Source organism: Limanda limanda, chromosome 7 (assembly GCF_963576545.1).
Source record: "Limanda limanda chromosome 7, fLimLim1.1, whole genome shotgun sequence".
Classification (NCBI taxonomy): Eukaryota; Metazoa; Chordata; class Actinopteri; order Pleuronectiformes; family Pleuronectidae; genus Limanda; species Limanda limanda.
In genome coordinates, this window is record NC_083642.1 from 28,727,253 (window position 1) to 28,741,507 (window position 14,255).

The 14,255-nt window shown below is 38.6% G+C and overlaps 1 protein-coding gene across 1 annotated transcript in view; it reads right to left on the bottom strand.

Annotated features, from left to right (window-relative positions):
- The window catches only part of plch2a (phospholipase C, eta 2a), a 66,875-nt gene that overhangs the window by 12,228 nt on the left and 40,392 nt on the right, over positions 1 to 14,255 (bottom strand). Inside the window, exons 13-22 of the mRNA XM_061075134.1 lie at positions 12,063 to 12,218; positions 8,699 to 8,797; positions 7,024 to 7,124; positions 6,423 to 6,511; positions 6,045 to 6,227; positions 5,694 to 5,801; positions 5,121 to 5,245; positions 4,089 to 4,173; positions 3,156 to 3,302; positions 826 to 905 (exon numbers count right to left, since the gene is read on the bottom strand). Coding sequence (XP_060931117.1) covers positions 826 to 905; positions 3,156 to 3,302; positions 4,089 to 4,173; positions 5,121 to 5,245; positions 5,694 to 5,801; positions 6,045 to 6,227; positions 6,423 to 6,511; positions 7,024 to 7,124; positions 8,699 to 8,797; positions 12,063 to 12,218 — 1,173 coding nt within the window. The remainder of the gene's footprint in view (positions 1 to 825; positions 906 to 3,155; positions 3,303 to 4,088; positions 4,174 to 5,120; positions 5,246 to 5,693; positions 5,802 to 6,044; positions 6,228 to 6,422; positions 6,512 to 7,023; positions 7,125 to 8,698; positions 8,798 to 12,062; positions 12,219 to 14,255) is intronic.

The window sequence follows — 14,255 nt, forward strand, 5'->3', positions numbered from 1 at the left end:
GGGAAAAACGTTTTATGGAGCAGGCTTTGTGTATGGGGGCACTTTCATGTTCAACAGAAAATAGACAAAATATTGACACAAAGCTGACAAGAAACCATTGTCAAAATATCACTGTATGCTAGCTGTCTGAAGGAGTTCCTTTCCACTAGACGTAAAGAGCAAAGAAAACTGACCGAAACAATACACTTGAATAAGGGCAAAGGGGGGGCACATTTTTTGTGCAAACAAATCTGAAAAATATCATTATTTTCTATGTTATCACATCATGTATGACATCAGTGGTACTGGTTTTTTACAATGTGTGAAGCTTGACTATAACTTTTTTCTAAATAATGTTAATCTATTTTCAGCCGGCAATATGGTTTGACTTAAATTATATTGTTAATCTTAATAAATAAAATATTATATAATTTAAAAACTCTCTAAATATTATGAAAATACAAATCTGTTTAAACATATAGTAGCAATGTAAAAAAACTTAAAATATGACCAACATCGTTCTGAAGGTCAAACAATAGCACTGCAGCAACCAGTGAACAAGTCCAACACACACCATGCAACTGGTCTGCTGATCATTCTTGAACAATTCTGAATTATTACTAATAACATCATCCTTTTTCTAAGTGTGCCTTTGATTGAGGATCCCCCTTCAAAAATGTTGTGTTGTGAAGTTTAAATGTTATTGGCCGAAATATTATAAATTATATTATTATTATTATTATATTTAAACTCTTACAGAGGGAGTCTCACAAATTGGAGATGGAAACAGATATGTAAATGTAACATATTTTATTGTTTTCAGCTGGTTTTCATCGAAGTACTTACCTTACCAGTGATGTCATTCACAGCTATATGAACAAAGATTGACGCCTCCTCCATACCTTCCAAGTACACATGGCGATAACCTTCATACAGACACATCAGAGAAACAGGCACATTATCAGTCAGTTAAACACATGGCTTTCGATGAATGCGTGTTGTATCAATCACATATTTATGTGACACAAAGGTCAATCCACATGATCCTTTTTTTCTGTATATGTTCTACTTCTAGCCAATGATTTGAATCAAACTCCTTACTAGCATCATTGATCAGAAACATTTACTAGATTTTGAGACGCCATAACATAGTACAGTGAGGTACAGATCTTATCTAACAAAATCAATAACAGATACCCTCCACGCTTTATGGTATGGTGTCCCTCTAGAACCTATACTTGGCCCACTACCATTCTGTTTATATTTTCTGCTGAATGGTCAAATTTGGAGCTTCCAGCATTAAGGGGGCATAGGGCTGGGCAAAAAAAGGATAGAGATAATTATTGCGATATAACTTATATCGCAATAATCTACATGGTCACTTAAAGTTTTAAATACGACATGGTCGATATAACGTCAATAGAACTCTACCATCTATGTTTTAGCAGACAACACGAACAGCCAATGATAATGAGAATAGCGCTGCGCCGTACCAATCACGTGAATGGAATAGAGTTAGAGTTAGGTTTACACATATATTAATTAGGGCTGGGCAAGTTAACTCGTTTCTAACTCGAGTTAACTCAAGTGATGAGTTAACTCGATTAATTATTTTATCTCGCATTCACTCAGGTTTGATTATTTATTGTTTTATTGTGAAAGTCAGGCTTTTATTTTGTGAAAGTCTGTTGCTGACTGCTGCAGAACAGGAAAAAAGAAAATAATGCTGCAGAACAGGAAAAAGAAAATAATTGGCGGATAAACAATCGAGTTAACTCATCACTTGAGTTAACTCGATTAAAACGAGTTAACTTGCCCAGCCCTAATATTAATGTTTGGGCTCCTGCATTGAGGTTGACGACTCTGCGTCGGTGCAGGGACTGATCAAAATCGATTAATGTTTTCCGCTATGTTCATTGTTTTTGCGAGTTTCCACAGCTGAATAATTGTAACACTGCTGCTTCAGGACAAACGCTCATTAAAGGTCTGGTCGTCCTGTGTCTGTCGTCACTGTCGGAGTCTGTTTCTTTATCACTCCCTCTCTGACCTGCACTTATTTCACACTTTAACAATATACACCATCACAAGTTTTTTTATTAATATCGCGATATATATCGATATCAACTAATATGAACAAATTCATTGTGATAAAAATTTTTCCATATTGCCCAGCCCTCGTTCCACTTCTACGTAGATGACACTGAGCTGTCTGTTTCCAGTCATGCTAATAAGGTCTCCAACTACACCTGCTATTTAGTCTTGTCTTCTAGTTGTAAAAACATTTTGTAAGAAGAAATATATGCTATTAATGTATTTGATCAGTAAAGGATTTTGTGGCATCTCATCAGTGAGGCAGTTCTTGACAGTGATCCCAGTTTTTGGCTGTTCCCTTCACCAAGTCGTAGCTGGATACTCTAATGTAGTAGGAAATGCTACAAAAGAGTGCAGGGCAGATTTATAAAGTGTTTTACTTTTACTTTAATCTTTCTTTTTATGAATTAGAGACGTCCTGGGTTTTCTGGCCACAGTTTCCATTCCTTAGTATAGACTATTTGCAAAAATGTGTCCAATCAAATGCATGCATTAGTCCATATGAAACAGCTGCCTATGGTGCATTTAAGTTAATGTAATCTGTGCAATGATTATCAGTTGATTTGGCATGCAACATCCCTTGTATGGGTTAAATAATTGAAAGAGACAGGTTATTTTCAGTGGTTTTGTCAGGTGAATTTTCAAACCTTTGAGGTAGCCAGCTAGCCTCTAATCTTTAGGCTAAGCTAGCCTAACCACATTCATTCTCCCACAATGTACCTAATATAACTCTACCCATCTCATTCTCACAAAGAACCAGAATATATTCTGTTAATAAACTCTGCTACAGTGATTATTAACAAAATAGTATACCAAACAGCAATTGTCAGAATCAGTACAAAAGACCAGAGTAACACTGATCTTTTTAAATAAATATATTATTTTAAAATGTCATGATATGAGAGAGCAGCCACGTTCATGCCTGATTTTCACATCTTTACCATAACAGCTCATTTCTTTAATGAAATAGAATTTCCATGTAAACATGAGAAACAAAAACTAAATCTAAGCTTTTAGAGGTAAGCATAAATACATGATCTGCATAAGCAGTTCCATCTTAAATGAGGTGCAGCACCATGTCATACCTGGCATCATGCTGTTGAAGGCGATGGTGCGCTGGCCGATGAAGTCCTGGCCAATGGGGTCATGATCCCACACAAGGAAACGCACCAGGGCCAGCTCTGGCATGTTGATCGTAAACACCAGAGTCTCCTCCCACATCGGGTTGAACCCTGCATGAGACCGCCCCGAGAAAGCAAGGGTGCAGGAGGACGATGGAGGGGCGGAGGGGAATGGAAAGATAGAAGAAAAAAATGAGACAGGACATAGAAAGAGGGTGAGCAAATAAAAAAGAAGGGGGGAAAGTAATAGAGATGGAGAACAGAGAGAATGGATGGTTCAGGACAAAGTTAGAGAGCGAGCTCAGCACTCATCAATTATTCAGTGCGTGTTTGTGTGTGTGTGTGTGTGTGTGTGTGTGTTTGTGCTGACAGAGAGGTGCTGGCTGTGCATGTCTCCACTCTTGCTGAGCTAATCAATTATAGATCAGAAGAACGCATTCATACTGCTCAAACCGCACATACATTAACCCTTATCATATGACAAAGGTATACTACAACAAACCACAGATCCCCTCAAACAAACACCAGGACATCATGTGTGGCTCAGTTCACAAATCCCAGCAGTGAGAAGCACACAGAAGCTGGACAACCGAGCATCCACAGGAAACAGGGCAGTAGTTAATGACTTATCTTGAACTGTATCGGGGGGGGTTGATACAACTTATTCCTTCAATGTTTTGACAGACAACACAAACAGCCAATAATAATAAGAATAGCACTGCGCCGAACCAATCATGTGGCTGGAATAGAGTTACAGCCACTTCGGGTAAGGTTGACGCACACAGCACATGTGTTAATGTTTAGGCTCCTGCAGAAAGGTGGACGACTGCAGAGAATGAATAGAAACATGTTCCTCAACATAGATGAACCAGAAAATTCAACTGTTCATCTACTCACCATTATCATCCACCACTCTGGTCTGCTCCTTGCAGCAGTCAACTGGAAGGCCAATGATCTCCACCTCCACGAAGGGATCAATGATCTGACAGAAATACGCTTCACAGCATTAGGGTTGTACATTTCTGATGCTCCCTGAATACAACTTTTAATTTCTGGGTAAACTATCCCTTTAAGTATACTTAAAACGGGTAACCGCAATGTTTTGAGTTTTTCTGGCACTAATAAGGCCCCAGACCTGCTTTAAAGGTATTGATTTATTAGGTATCAGGAAAAATCCAAATAATACCTAACCCTATTTATCACAGGCAAGAATCCATCTTTCCAGTCTCACAGCTGTTTGCTTGTGGCCAAACCATGGAGGTTTGGACTAGTTATCATCCTATCAGTCAGGAACTTAAGGCAGAGACAGAAGCGATGGTTTTATTAACATCATTTTCAAGGATGTTAGCGTCGATGCTGCTGTAGCATCAGTTATATCAGAATTGGAGATTATTGCTCCATTGAAAGAAGAATAAAAAATGACACTGAACATTTTTCCCCTTACTGACTTTGACAGCCTTGGTATAAAGTGATAAACAGAAAGTTCATCCTATCGCCTGCCAGACGTTTTTTAAAAGTGTCTTTTGCCTAAGTTTCTAAAGAAACGTTCACAGATGGTTCCGTTTAACAAGCCATCTGGCTTGTCAATTTAGCTTTCCCTAGAGACAGTCCTCACCTCAGTTATCACCACACTCTTCTAACACTGTCTTGCTCACAACTGAGATTTAAAATAAGTCAGCGGTGGTGCACAAAGCTGTATGGGACATTGGTGGTGTTACTTTTTTAACCGCATGGATAAAACAAATGAAATTATTTAACAGCAAAAATCAATCCTATTGATTTAAGATTATTTAAAACAGGGAACATTTTACAGGCATATACTGAGTGAATTGTTTTAACAAACAAATAAAATTTTTGGGCATTTATATATTTTAGTGTATGTGTAATTCACTTAGAACAAAGGAGACTAGATGTGTACAAGTGTCCTACCTCTCCCCTGTCCCCTAACATAGAGTCTTTGGGTTTTGGCAGCTGTTGTCCGCTGATGATCTTCAACACCAGCTGTTTCTTCATCTGACCTGGCAGCGGGTCCTCCAGGTTGGGGTTAAAGGCACCTGCAGAGCGTAGAAAGAAGTACACAGGTTATTTGTAATGATTCACCAACTCAATTTAACAGGTCATTCTAAAATGTTGAAGTTTTATTTTAACATTTTGAATTAAAAAATCTTATCGAACAAGAAACAAGATTCACTTTAAATTTAAAATGTGGGATTTAAGAATGGCCTTTGAAACAAACTATAAAGCATAAAAAATATTTAAAAGCAATTCTTAATATAAACTACAGATTACATGTGCTGCAAATTACACAAGGCCCACAGCATGGTGTATGTATTCAGAATTACTCTTCTTATGATTCATTAGGACAACTCTGAGTGCTGTATGATCAAAATTACAAATGCACATGTCTCCTAATGCTCACATATGACCAAAATAAGCAGTGACAGTGCAAAAATGAAATTACTGAATGAAGAAACCCATGAGGTCTAGTTTTAATGTACTGACCTTCACACATGCAGACAGGCTTTAGGATGTAGCCACAGTTGCCGTTGCTATAGAACTTGGCTCTGTTGAGCTGCAGGACCCGGCCCTCTGACTGGTAGTTGAGTGCAACTGAAATCAAAGCAGTTCTCGTATTTATTGTTGGGTATTTAACTTCCATTTGCAGGCTAACAGTCATTTTCTGTTGATCAGCTGCAGTGTTGGTGACCCTTTTGCTCTTACCGAAGCAGCTGCCCAACAGAAAACGACTGTTAACCAAAGTCTTGACAAACAGCCTGAATATATAATGACAGCGGCAACAGCGTTTGAATCTTGAAAACACGGTGCGCATGGGGAGTCGGGTTAAGCTCATACCGAGCTGGCAGCCTGCGTTCCAGAAGGGCTGAGGGTTGAAGTTGGAGGAGTCCACACGATAAGAGGACGGGTAGATGCGGGAGAGCTGCCGCTGGTTGAAGTGGATGAAGGACGTAGCTTTCTGCTGCATCACCTGATGGGCTTTGGTCTCACTGAGCGACGACACCTGCCAGGTGCAGTTGGCTGCCAGGAACACAAAGGCATCTTAGGTTTCTGCATTGGGCTCATACATTTCCATTTAATTCAAACGTAGGATTCAATAAACAGGCATTTCAGATGAAGTTTGAAACCGCTGAATGTGTGAGTATCATCACAATGGACCCCATGAGCTCATTTATTTGAGTAAGTAAGTGAACAACTGTTCAGAGAGCTTCTCACCTTCTGCTTCAATGTCATAGAGACCAACCGACCTTGTGTATTTAACCAGATCAGACAGAGCTCTAGATAACTTCATTGTCTTCTTCTTTCTGTGAGAGAAACATAGAAATTATAACAGATTACAAAAGTGCACACACACACACGGCTAGTGGGCTAGTAGCGGTGAAGGCGGAGCTCATTATGGGATATGTAACGTTTCAGACATTTTCAGACAGCAGCGATATTGAAGCGGAGATTAATTGAAGAAAACATCAATTAAAATCACAATGACTGAGACGATTTGTTTAAGGAGGATGGGAAAGAAGAGGGAATCTCTACAAGTTTGCTGGCTTTATAGTTTTTTTTATGTTTCACAAAACTTAGGGAAAAAGTTAATTTAAAATGAAAGCAAATGTTTCACAAATTGTTTTTTGTAAATGTTGGCAATTCTGTCAGTTCTTCAGAAAACCATCCAGAGTCAGGTGTTTGTTTCCAAATGGTCCTGACTTATAAGAGTGTGTTTTTATTCCATGCCCTTGGTCTTAATGGGTTAACGGTTGATCTGCACTGCACTGTAAAAAGTTTGTCTGTGTGTGTATGTGTGTGTGCGTGTATAGCATACTTGCTGTGGTGCAGGGGGACACGGGAAACACTACTTGTGCTCTCTTGATCAGTATCTGTGTCTTCAAAGCTCGATGTCTTCTTCAGCTTGGTCGTTTTTTTCTGCAGAGACAAAAAGTGCTAAAATGAGGGACCAAAGAAAAATGTGGGTCCCATTTTCATGTGTATCAGGCTTTGATTACAAGTGAAAATTAAAGTTTAAAGCTGTCAATGTATAAAGGCGTATCCCATGTAGGAGCATACGCCTTAAGCAGCAGATTCCTAGTTTGGCTACATGCTGGCTGGACCATTCACTAGATATCATTTCAACGCTCTCTTACTCTGTTTCCTCTCTCTTTTTCACTGACTTACACCAAAGGCCACAAATATTTTTAAAAAGTCAATGTTTCCCTTCTGGAAAGATTCAAAAGGGAAACTAATAGGGTTGGGGTTAGGTGTATTGTATATCTCGGAAAACTAAAATTGAAGACCCAGATCTGATGGCAACCTGAGAAAAGCAATAAGAACACAGACAAAACTTAAGTCAAGTTAAAGCCTTTGATTCATCTTTTTAGTTTATACAGTTTTATATAATTTTTTGACAAAATACAAAAAGATGTGATTTTAGATGAATTTAACATTGTTTTCTGACCATATAACTGTGTCAGATAACAAGGAGACTCACTTATTTCCACCTCTACAGAGCAAGTCAATTAACTGGTTCTGAGAAACTGTCCAGGGGAAGTAACATGAATAAAATAAGTAGGACAATGGGGAAAGTCATAACTCTGTCTCAAACTGACAGCTGCTGAGTAATCTGGTCAAGTGCCACACAACAGAAGATCTGAAAAAGCTTCAGTGAGGGGATGCACTTTAAATACTCCACTTTTCAGTTATACTGAAATCTACTCAGTAGATGTCTCACTTGCCATGCTTAAATGTCTCAACTCTCTTGATATAAATACCAGGGTTTTGACATCGGAGTCATTTCTCTCCCTGCAAAACACTTTGACTCATCCTACACTCAGGGGCGCTGCCTCATTCCGCATCCAATAGTAACCGGTGCACAGGGACCTAGGATGCCTGATTCATGGGTTAAATCCACAGGTGTAGGTGAAGGTGGTGACATGAAGTCCTTGACAACAGAGAGCAGTCTGTCATCAGTTCTATTAGCTCCTCCAAACACCAATCGATATTCATGACAGTTCCCTCCAAAGCTTTGTGCTATTACCAGACACACGCAGATATTTGAAATAAAACACCTCATACATCCGATTCATGGGATCTTTAAAAGCAGCTTGGGAGGTTTTCTTGGTCACAAGTGATTTATTTAATTTCTTTGTAATATTGATGATTATATGAACTGAGATTATTACTGTTATTTAGTTTAACCTACCAATCTCTTTCCATTGTTCCATTTTAATATTACTTTCATGCAGGTTTTTAATTCAGTTTTATGGCTGAATGGCATGTTAACGCAACAACCCACTGCGTCATGTGATAACACATGATGAATAATCAAGATGTCTGCTCTTCTTTACCCAAATGAACGAGAAGCAGCTTATGATGGAACTATTTACTGTCTTCAGTTTCTTCACATCGTAGAAGATGTAGGATTGAGGAGATATACAGGGGGAGGATTATGCAGAAAACAGAGCAAAGCAGAGAGAGGAGAAGTAAAAAAGAGAAAAGCCAACCTTGCGTTTTGAAAAGCTCCCAATAAAGGAACGACTTGAATGCTTGTTGCTGCTGGGATTAGCCTCGTCTGCTGTGTCCGTCCCATCCTCACTTTTACCCTGACAGCAGAGGATAACCTTAGCATGATGTGTAAGGAAACATTTTTTAAAATAGTAACTGAAAATGGGAAAAAGGTATTTGTTTATCTTTAAGATTATGTCACATTTATCGCATGCATTCTGCTATACTAAGACTTGTTTGGGATGATTAAGTCTCCTGAATTCAAACTGGTTGCTCTGAGAAAGAAACCAGTCCAAGTGCTCTGGAACTCTTGTCTTTGACTCCCCACTTAATGTGAATTCAAAACTAGACAATAATCATCACAAACATGACAGCAACAAAAAAATTAACAAACACTGAAGCAACATTAGAAATGATTCTACTTGCATGTCAACGATTCTATTTGAGCATGAGTGTTTTTTCTAAAAGGTTGAGGACTTAAAATGATTAGAAAAATAACTAGGTGTAATAGTTATTGAAGGAAATACTCCACTGTCATTCTATTGATGCCCGTGCTCACATGTAGAATAACACCAGAATGTGGCACTGGACACTGCATTGACTGCTGGAGCTAAGCTAATATCTTTATCTGTGCAGTCTTCTTTGTATCTGTACTTATTTTTCAGCTGCTCACAAAACATAATATTAATTAAATTAACCTTGCAATCAAACAATAATAAATCTGTATTTCAACTCTATTTCCAAATTAAAGCTGTGAAAGTTGGATGGGGAGATACAGAACAAACAAGTCAGAACAAATCACTGGGCAGTGAAGCTTGATTTCATCTCTCTGAATACTGGAGAGGAGTTGGTTCCAAGTGTATGTGATAATACAATTCTAAAAGCTCTCTTTGTCAATTCATGCGCACATTTGAGATACCACTAAGTGTGCTGAGCTTAAATATCTGATCATGAGTGAAAACTAAAGTGGGTAAACAAGTCAAACTACTGCCAACTTCTTTTTCTCAGAAGAACAACAGGTCAGTGGGTCAGTAATACTGTAAAAGGATGTTTTCATGTTAAAACATGAAAACGTATCACATTATGTCCCCCCTATACCTACAGATCCATGGCTGAATGTATTCTCCAGTCCGCCCTGTACAGTAGATAAATGCATACTATACATGCTATATACTCTATAATTTCACACCATTTTGTGCTTTTTTACAGACAGAGCAGCTGTAGAACCTCAGCCATTCACAGCATCAGTTACAGTAAAGTCCTCAAACTACAATAAAGAACTTCATGCCATTTGCTACTGTTTACATTTCTTTCATCTGTTCCTACTGTAGAGTTTTTTTTGGAAAAGTCTCAGGTCTCACAAGGTTAAGAGATGAAAACATTGAGCAAGATCCTGAACTCAAGTTTACTGAGGTTCAAACAGGATACAGTACATTATGTTGAATAAACATCCCACTGCAATCAAGGAATGGCTGCTTCAGTCCTGTAGCCCATCCCACAATGTATATGTTACATGCCAGGCACTGAAGTGTCTCTTCCTCATTGAAACAAACTGCCTCATTAATTGTCTATAAATGCTGATATATAGACAATTAATGAGGCAGTTCAACCATATCACCTCTATTTAAAAAATCATTCAAATGTTGATGTTCTATGGATTATTCAGATTTTTACAGTCCGCACTGGGCAGTACAGAGGGTTCACTCTTACAAATAATTATATTTTATTTCTAATACATAATCGGTCACTAATTGTAATCAAGGTAAAAGTTTGAAATAATGATATACTGATTTGAAGTCATATCGCTCAATCCTAATACAAGCTGGTTAAAATAATAAATTGTAGTGGACACATGTGATGAGACAGAATTCCCCAAAGACTGTTACATTGGTTTACACTAATTGAATGCACAATGTGGTTTGCACAATGTGGTTTGCACACTGACACACCATTTAAGGAGCTGTGGGGTTACCAGGGTAGGAACACACCAAGAGGTGCACAAAACCAGAGATCTCCTGATTACTTCATCCCATCGACTCCTACATTGGTGACCCTGACGTGATTTTCTCTGGAGGTAATCAGAGACGGACATGGCGACAAACGCAGTCTCACTTAAGCTCCCAGAGTTTTGGGAATTGCAAGCATCGGATTGCTCAGACAGAGGCGCAGTTTGTGCTCAGAGACATTACAGTCTCATTCCTAATATTATCATTAGGAACATGACTTGGACTCAATTTTCCTTTTTAGAAAACTCAATTTTGTTACAATATCTTCCGCCATGTTAAGAATATGAAAGAGCCATATTCCTCGCTCTAGCATTCTCTGCACAGCTCTTCATATTTCACACATGGTTCAGGTGAGACATATTTTCACTACAATTTATTATTGCAAAGTATCACAATATGCTATATATTGTTACAAGAAAGGTTTCTTCTGAAAATATCTTGCTATTGAGCTAAATATAACAATAGATTTTTCCCGTTGTACTGGTTTAGTTTTTCTGGTGTGGCTGTAATATGCTTTCACAGAGGATAACCGACCCTGAATGTATGAATATTTAACTGTTTAAGCTTATCATACATTTCAGTGAAACTGCACCATACGAAAGTCTGCATTAGATATGAGCAGCTTTACTTTTCACTGTAACCATGTGTGACACTGACTGGCTGAGGGTTAAGTCTCAATCAGATCATCTGAGTTCTCCTGGTTTACTCTAATGCCTCCCAGGCAGCAATGGAGAACCCTGGAGGGGAGACTGGGAGGAAATGCATTTATATAACCGCCATTCACACACTGTCAGCAGTTCGGTGATCAGCGTCTATCCCAAGAACACTTCAAGATGATGAGAAGCCAATTTGAGCGTGGTGTGGTTGGTACCAAAACAAACCAGGGCCTGAGATGGATAACTGCTCTGTAATTGGATCATGGGCTCTGCAGCCGAATGCCTTGGACACTTGGGTGAAGAGAGGAGCAGAGCTGTCAAGTGATGACTACTGGAGTTGTTTACTTTTTACGGTAGAGAGAGAGAGAGAGAGTGAGTGTTACTAATCCATCAGTCACTGTCACAGCTCGCTCAGGGATTTGAACTGGCATCTGTCTGGTGCAGACCCTGTTTCTGTCAAACGGGGATTTCAGAAGAAAGTTTGTTTTAATGAGGAAGAGACGTTTGAGTGCCTTGCTCACTTTTGCCCCTGCAGCAGTCCAAACCTGAAATGTATTTAAAAATATAAAGTTGTTTTTGTGTGTTTGCAGTACCTTTGAATTAAAGCATGGTGTTTTTCCTCCAGCTACAATTCTATCAAATTCTGTTATTCCTCTTTTCCGTCTCAATGCTGTGTGCTTTTGACTTGAACTTGTGTTTACCTTGGAGCCAGTCTTCTCCGAGGGCTTCCCGGCTGGAGGGAGGGCTGCTATGGTGAAGCTGTCTGGGTCTTCTCTGTCTCGAATCTTTGACTCCTTCATCAGGTTGTCAAGCTTTTTCTTGGCCATGTTCTCCACCTGCTTTCTGTTGGCAGATGTCTGGGGGATGAACAGTTAAACAGAGACAGTTACACACATGATGTGGGAGGTTAACCTTGAACAGCTCCTATATACACAAACTGCTCCAAAAAGAAGGGAACACTCACAAATCGGATTTTGGTGAACAAATTATTTGGTTGAAAATCTTTACTGAGCTCCCACTAGAGGACGTCGGGCCCTCATACCACTTTCATGGAGTCTGTTCCAGATAGTTTGGTCAGGCACATGCACAACAGTAGTCTGCTGGAGGTCATTCTGTAGGGCTCTGGCAGTGCTCCTCCTGTCCCTTCTGTTCCTGTCCTTGGGACTTTGCGGGGAGACACAGCAAACCTTCTTCCTGTTTAACTGACTGGGTGTTATACTGTGACGATTTAGTGTTCCCTTCATTTTGACCAGTGTATATATATATATATATATATATATATATATATATATATATATATATATTATAAGCGTACAATGTTGATGAAAGTTATTAGTTTGCAAAAGCGGACATATTAAAATGACATCATGACATTAGCTGAGGTGAGGGAGGATGGAGGCATACTACAATGTTTATTGACAAAAAGTAGATAATCTAATAATCATTGATGTCATTATTAAGCCAATATGCCCAAAATTATTAGTTTCCTGAGAACAAGATTGTTTTTCTCAGATGTTAAATGAGTTTGCAATGGACCTTTTCCACCCCATTTCCTGATGTTTTGTAAGCTCAAAATGACCAAAAGACTGATGAACTGATGAATGCTGGATCCATGAAATTTTAACTTTGAATAATGACAGTGGATATGTCAGTGTGATAATGTTCCAAAAGTATTCAAAGTAAGGAATGCAAAGGTAAATGTGCAAAACCCTCAGTCACACTGGAAATTAAGCAGAACTACTGGCAGTGCAGCTGTAGAACCTCAGCTAGTCCACCTTGGTAGTAACAATAAAGAACCTCATGCCACTTGTGATTGTTTATAATTGTTTTCCCACTGTAGAGGATTTTTGAAAAAGTCTCTGGTCCCACGAGTCAAAGAGAGAGAACACATTGAGCAAGATCCTGAAGTCAAGCTCACTGAGGTTGAAACCTTATACAGTACATTATATTGAATAAACATCCCACACCATTCAAGGAATGTCTGCTTCAGTCCTGTAACTCATCCCACATGTGAGAGTATGATGTATATGTACGGTATCCTAACAATATATATATATATGTTTGAATTAATAAGGCAGTTTACCCACATCACCTCTAATTAAAAAATCATTAAAATGAAAACTGTTCGCAGTGTGTTCTGCGGATTATTCAGAGGAAATACTCGTCCTGAGGTGGAAGAAGACCAAAACACAAATGATTACCATGGTGCAGTCCACTAGAGATAGAAGAGGAAAACATGTCATATGTTTTTTATAATCTAGGTAAACTAGCCCTTTGAGTCCACTGGTTTAACCAGAGCTCTTACTGTAAAGTTATGTTCTTTTACATCATGCAGAATATAAAAAGAATGTACATTTCATAAGGAGCAAAGATGAAGCAATACAACCCCAGAGGGGTTGATGAATGGAACCTTCAGAAATGTAAGCATTTCCAGATGTTACAGCATGACATCCTTTATGTTATCCTTTATGCACATGCTCAACTCAGCCACATGGTGGCAGAGTGAATCCAAAAACCTCCCTGATCTTGCATCAGACCACAGGCAGCATTACTAGCTCCACAGAGGGATTGTGTGTTTTGAGTGGTGTCCAATCAGTGCTGTCCATATATGATGAATGTAATTTGGGGTATATTCTGTATCTTTTACATAAACCTTTTTCAAACTTTGCTGAATTTGGTTAAACTATAATAATAAAATGATATTTTTGTAACTTTTTTTTAACATACTTACTTTTCTCTTTTAAATAAAAACCTATAATTGAAAAATACTGTAATGGTACTGTGCAAATGTTTTTGGCACTGAACCTTAAGAGAGAATGCTTTTAAAATGAGTACGATGATGGGTTTCTATCAATGCAAAGAAAAAAACAACAACACTATTTTCCTATAAAGCA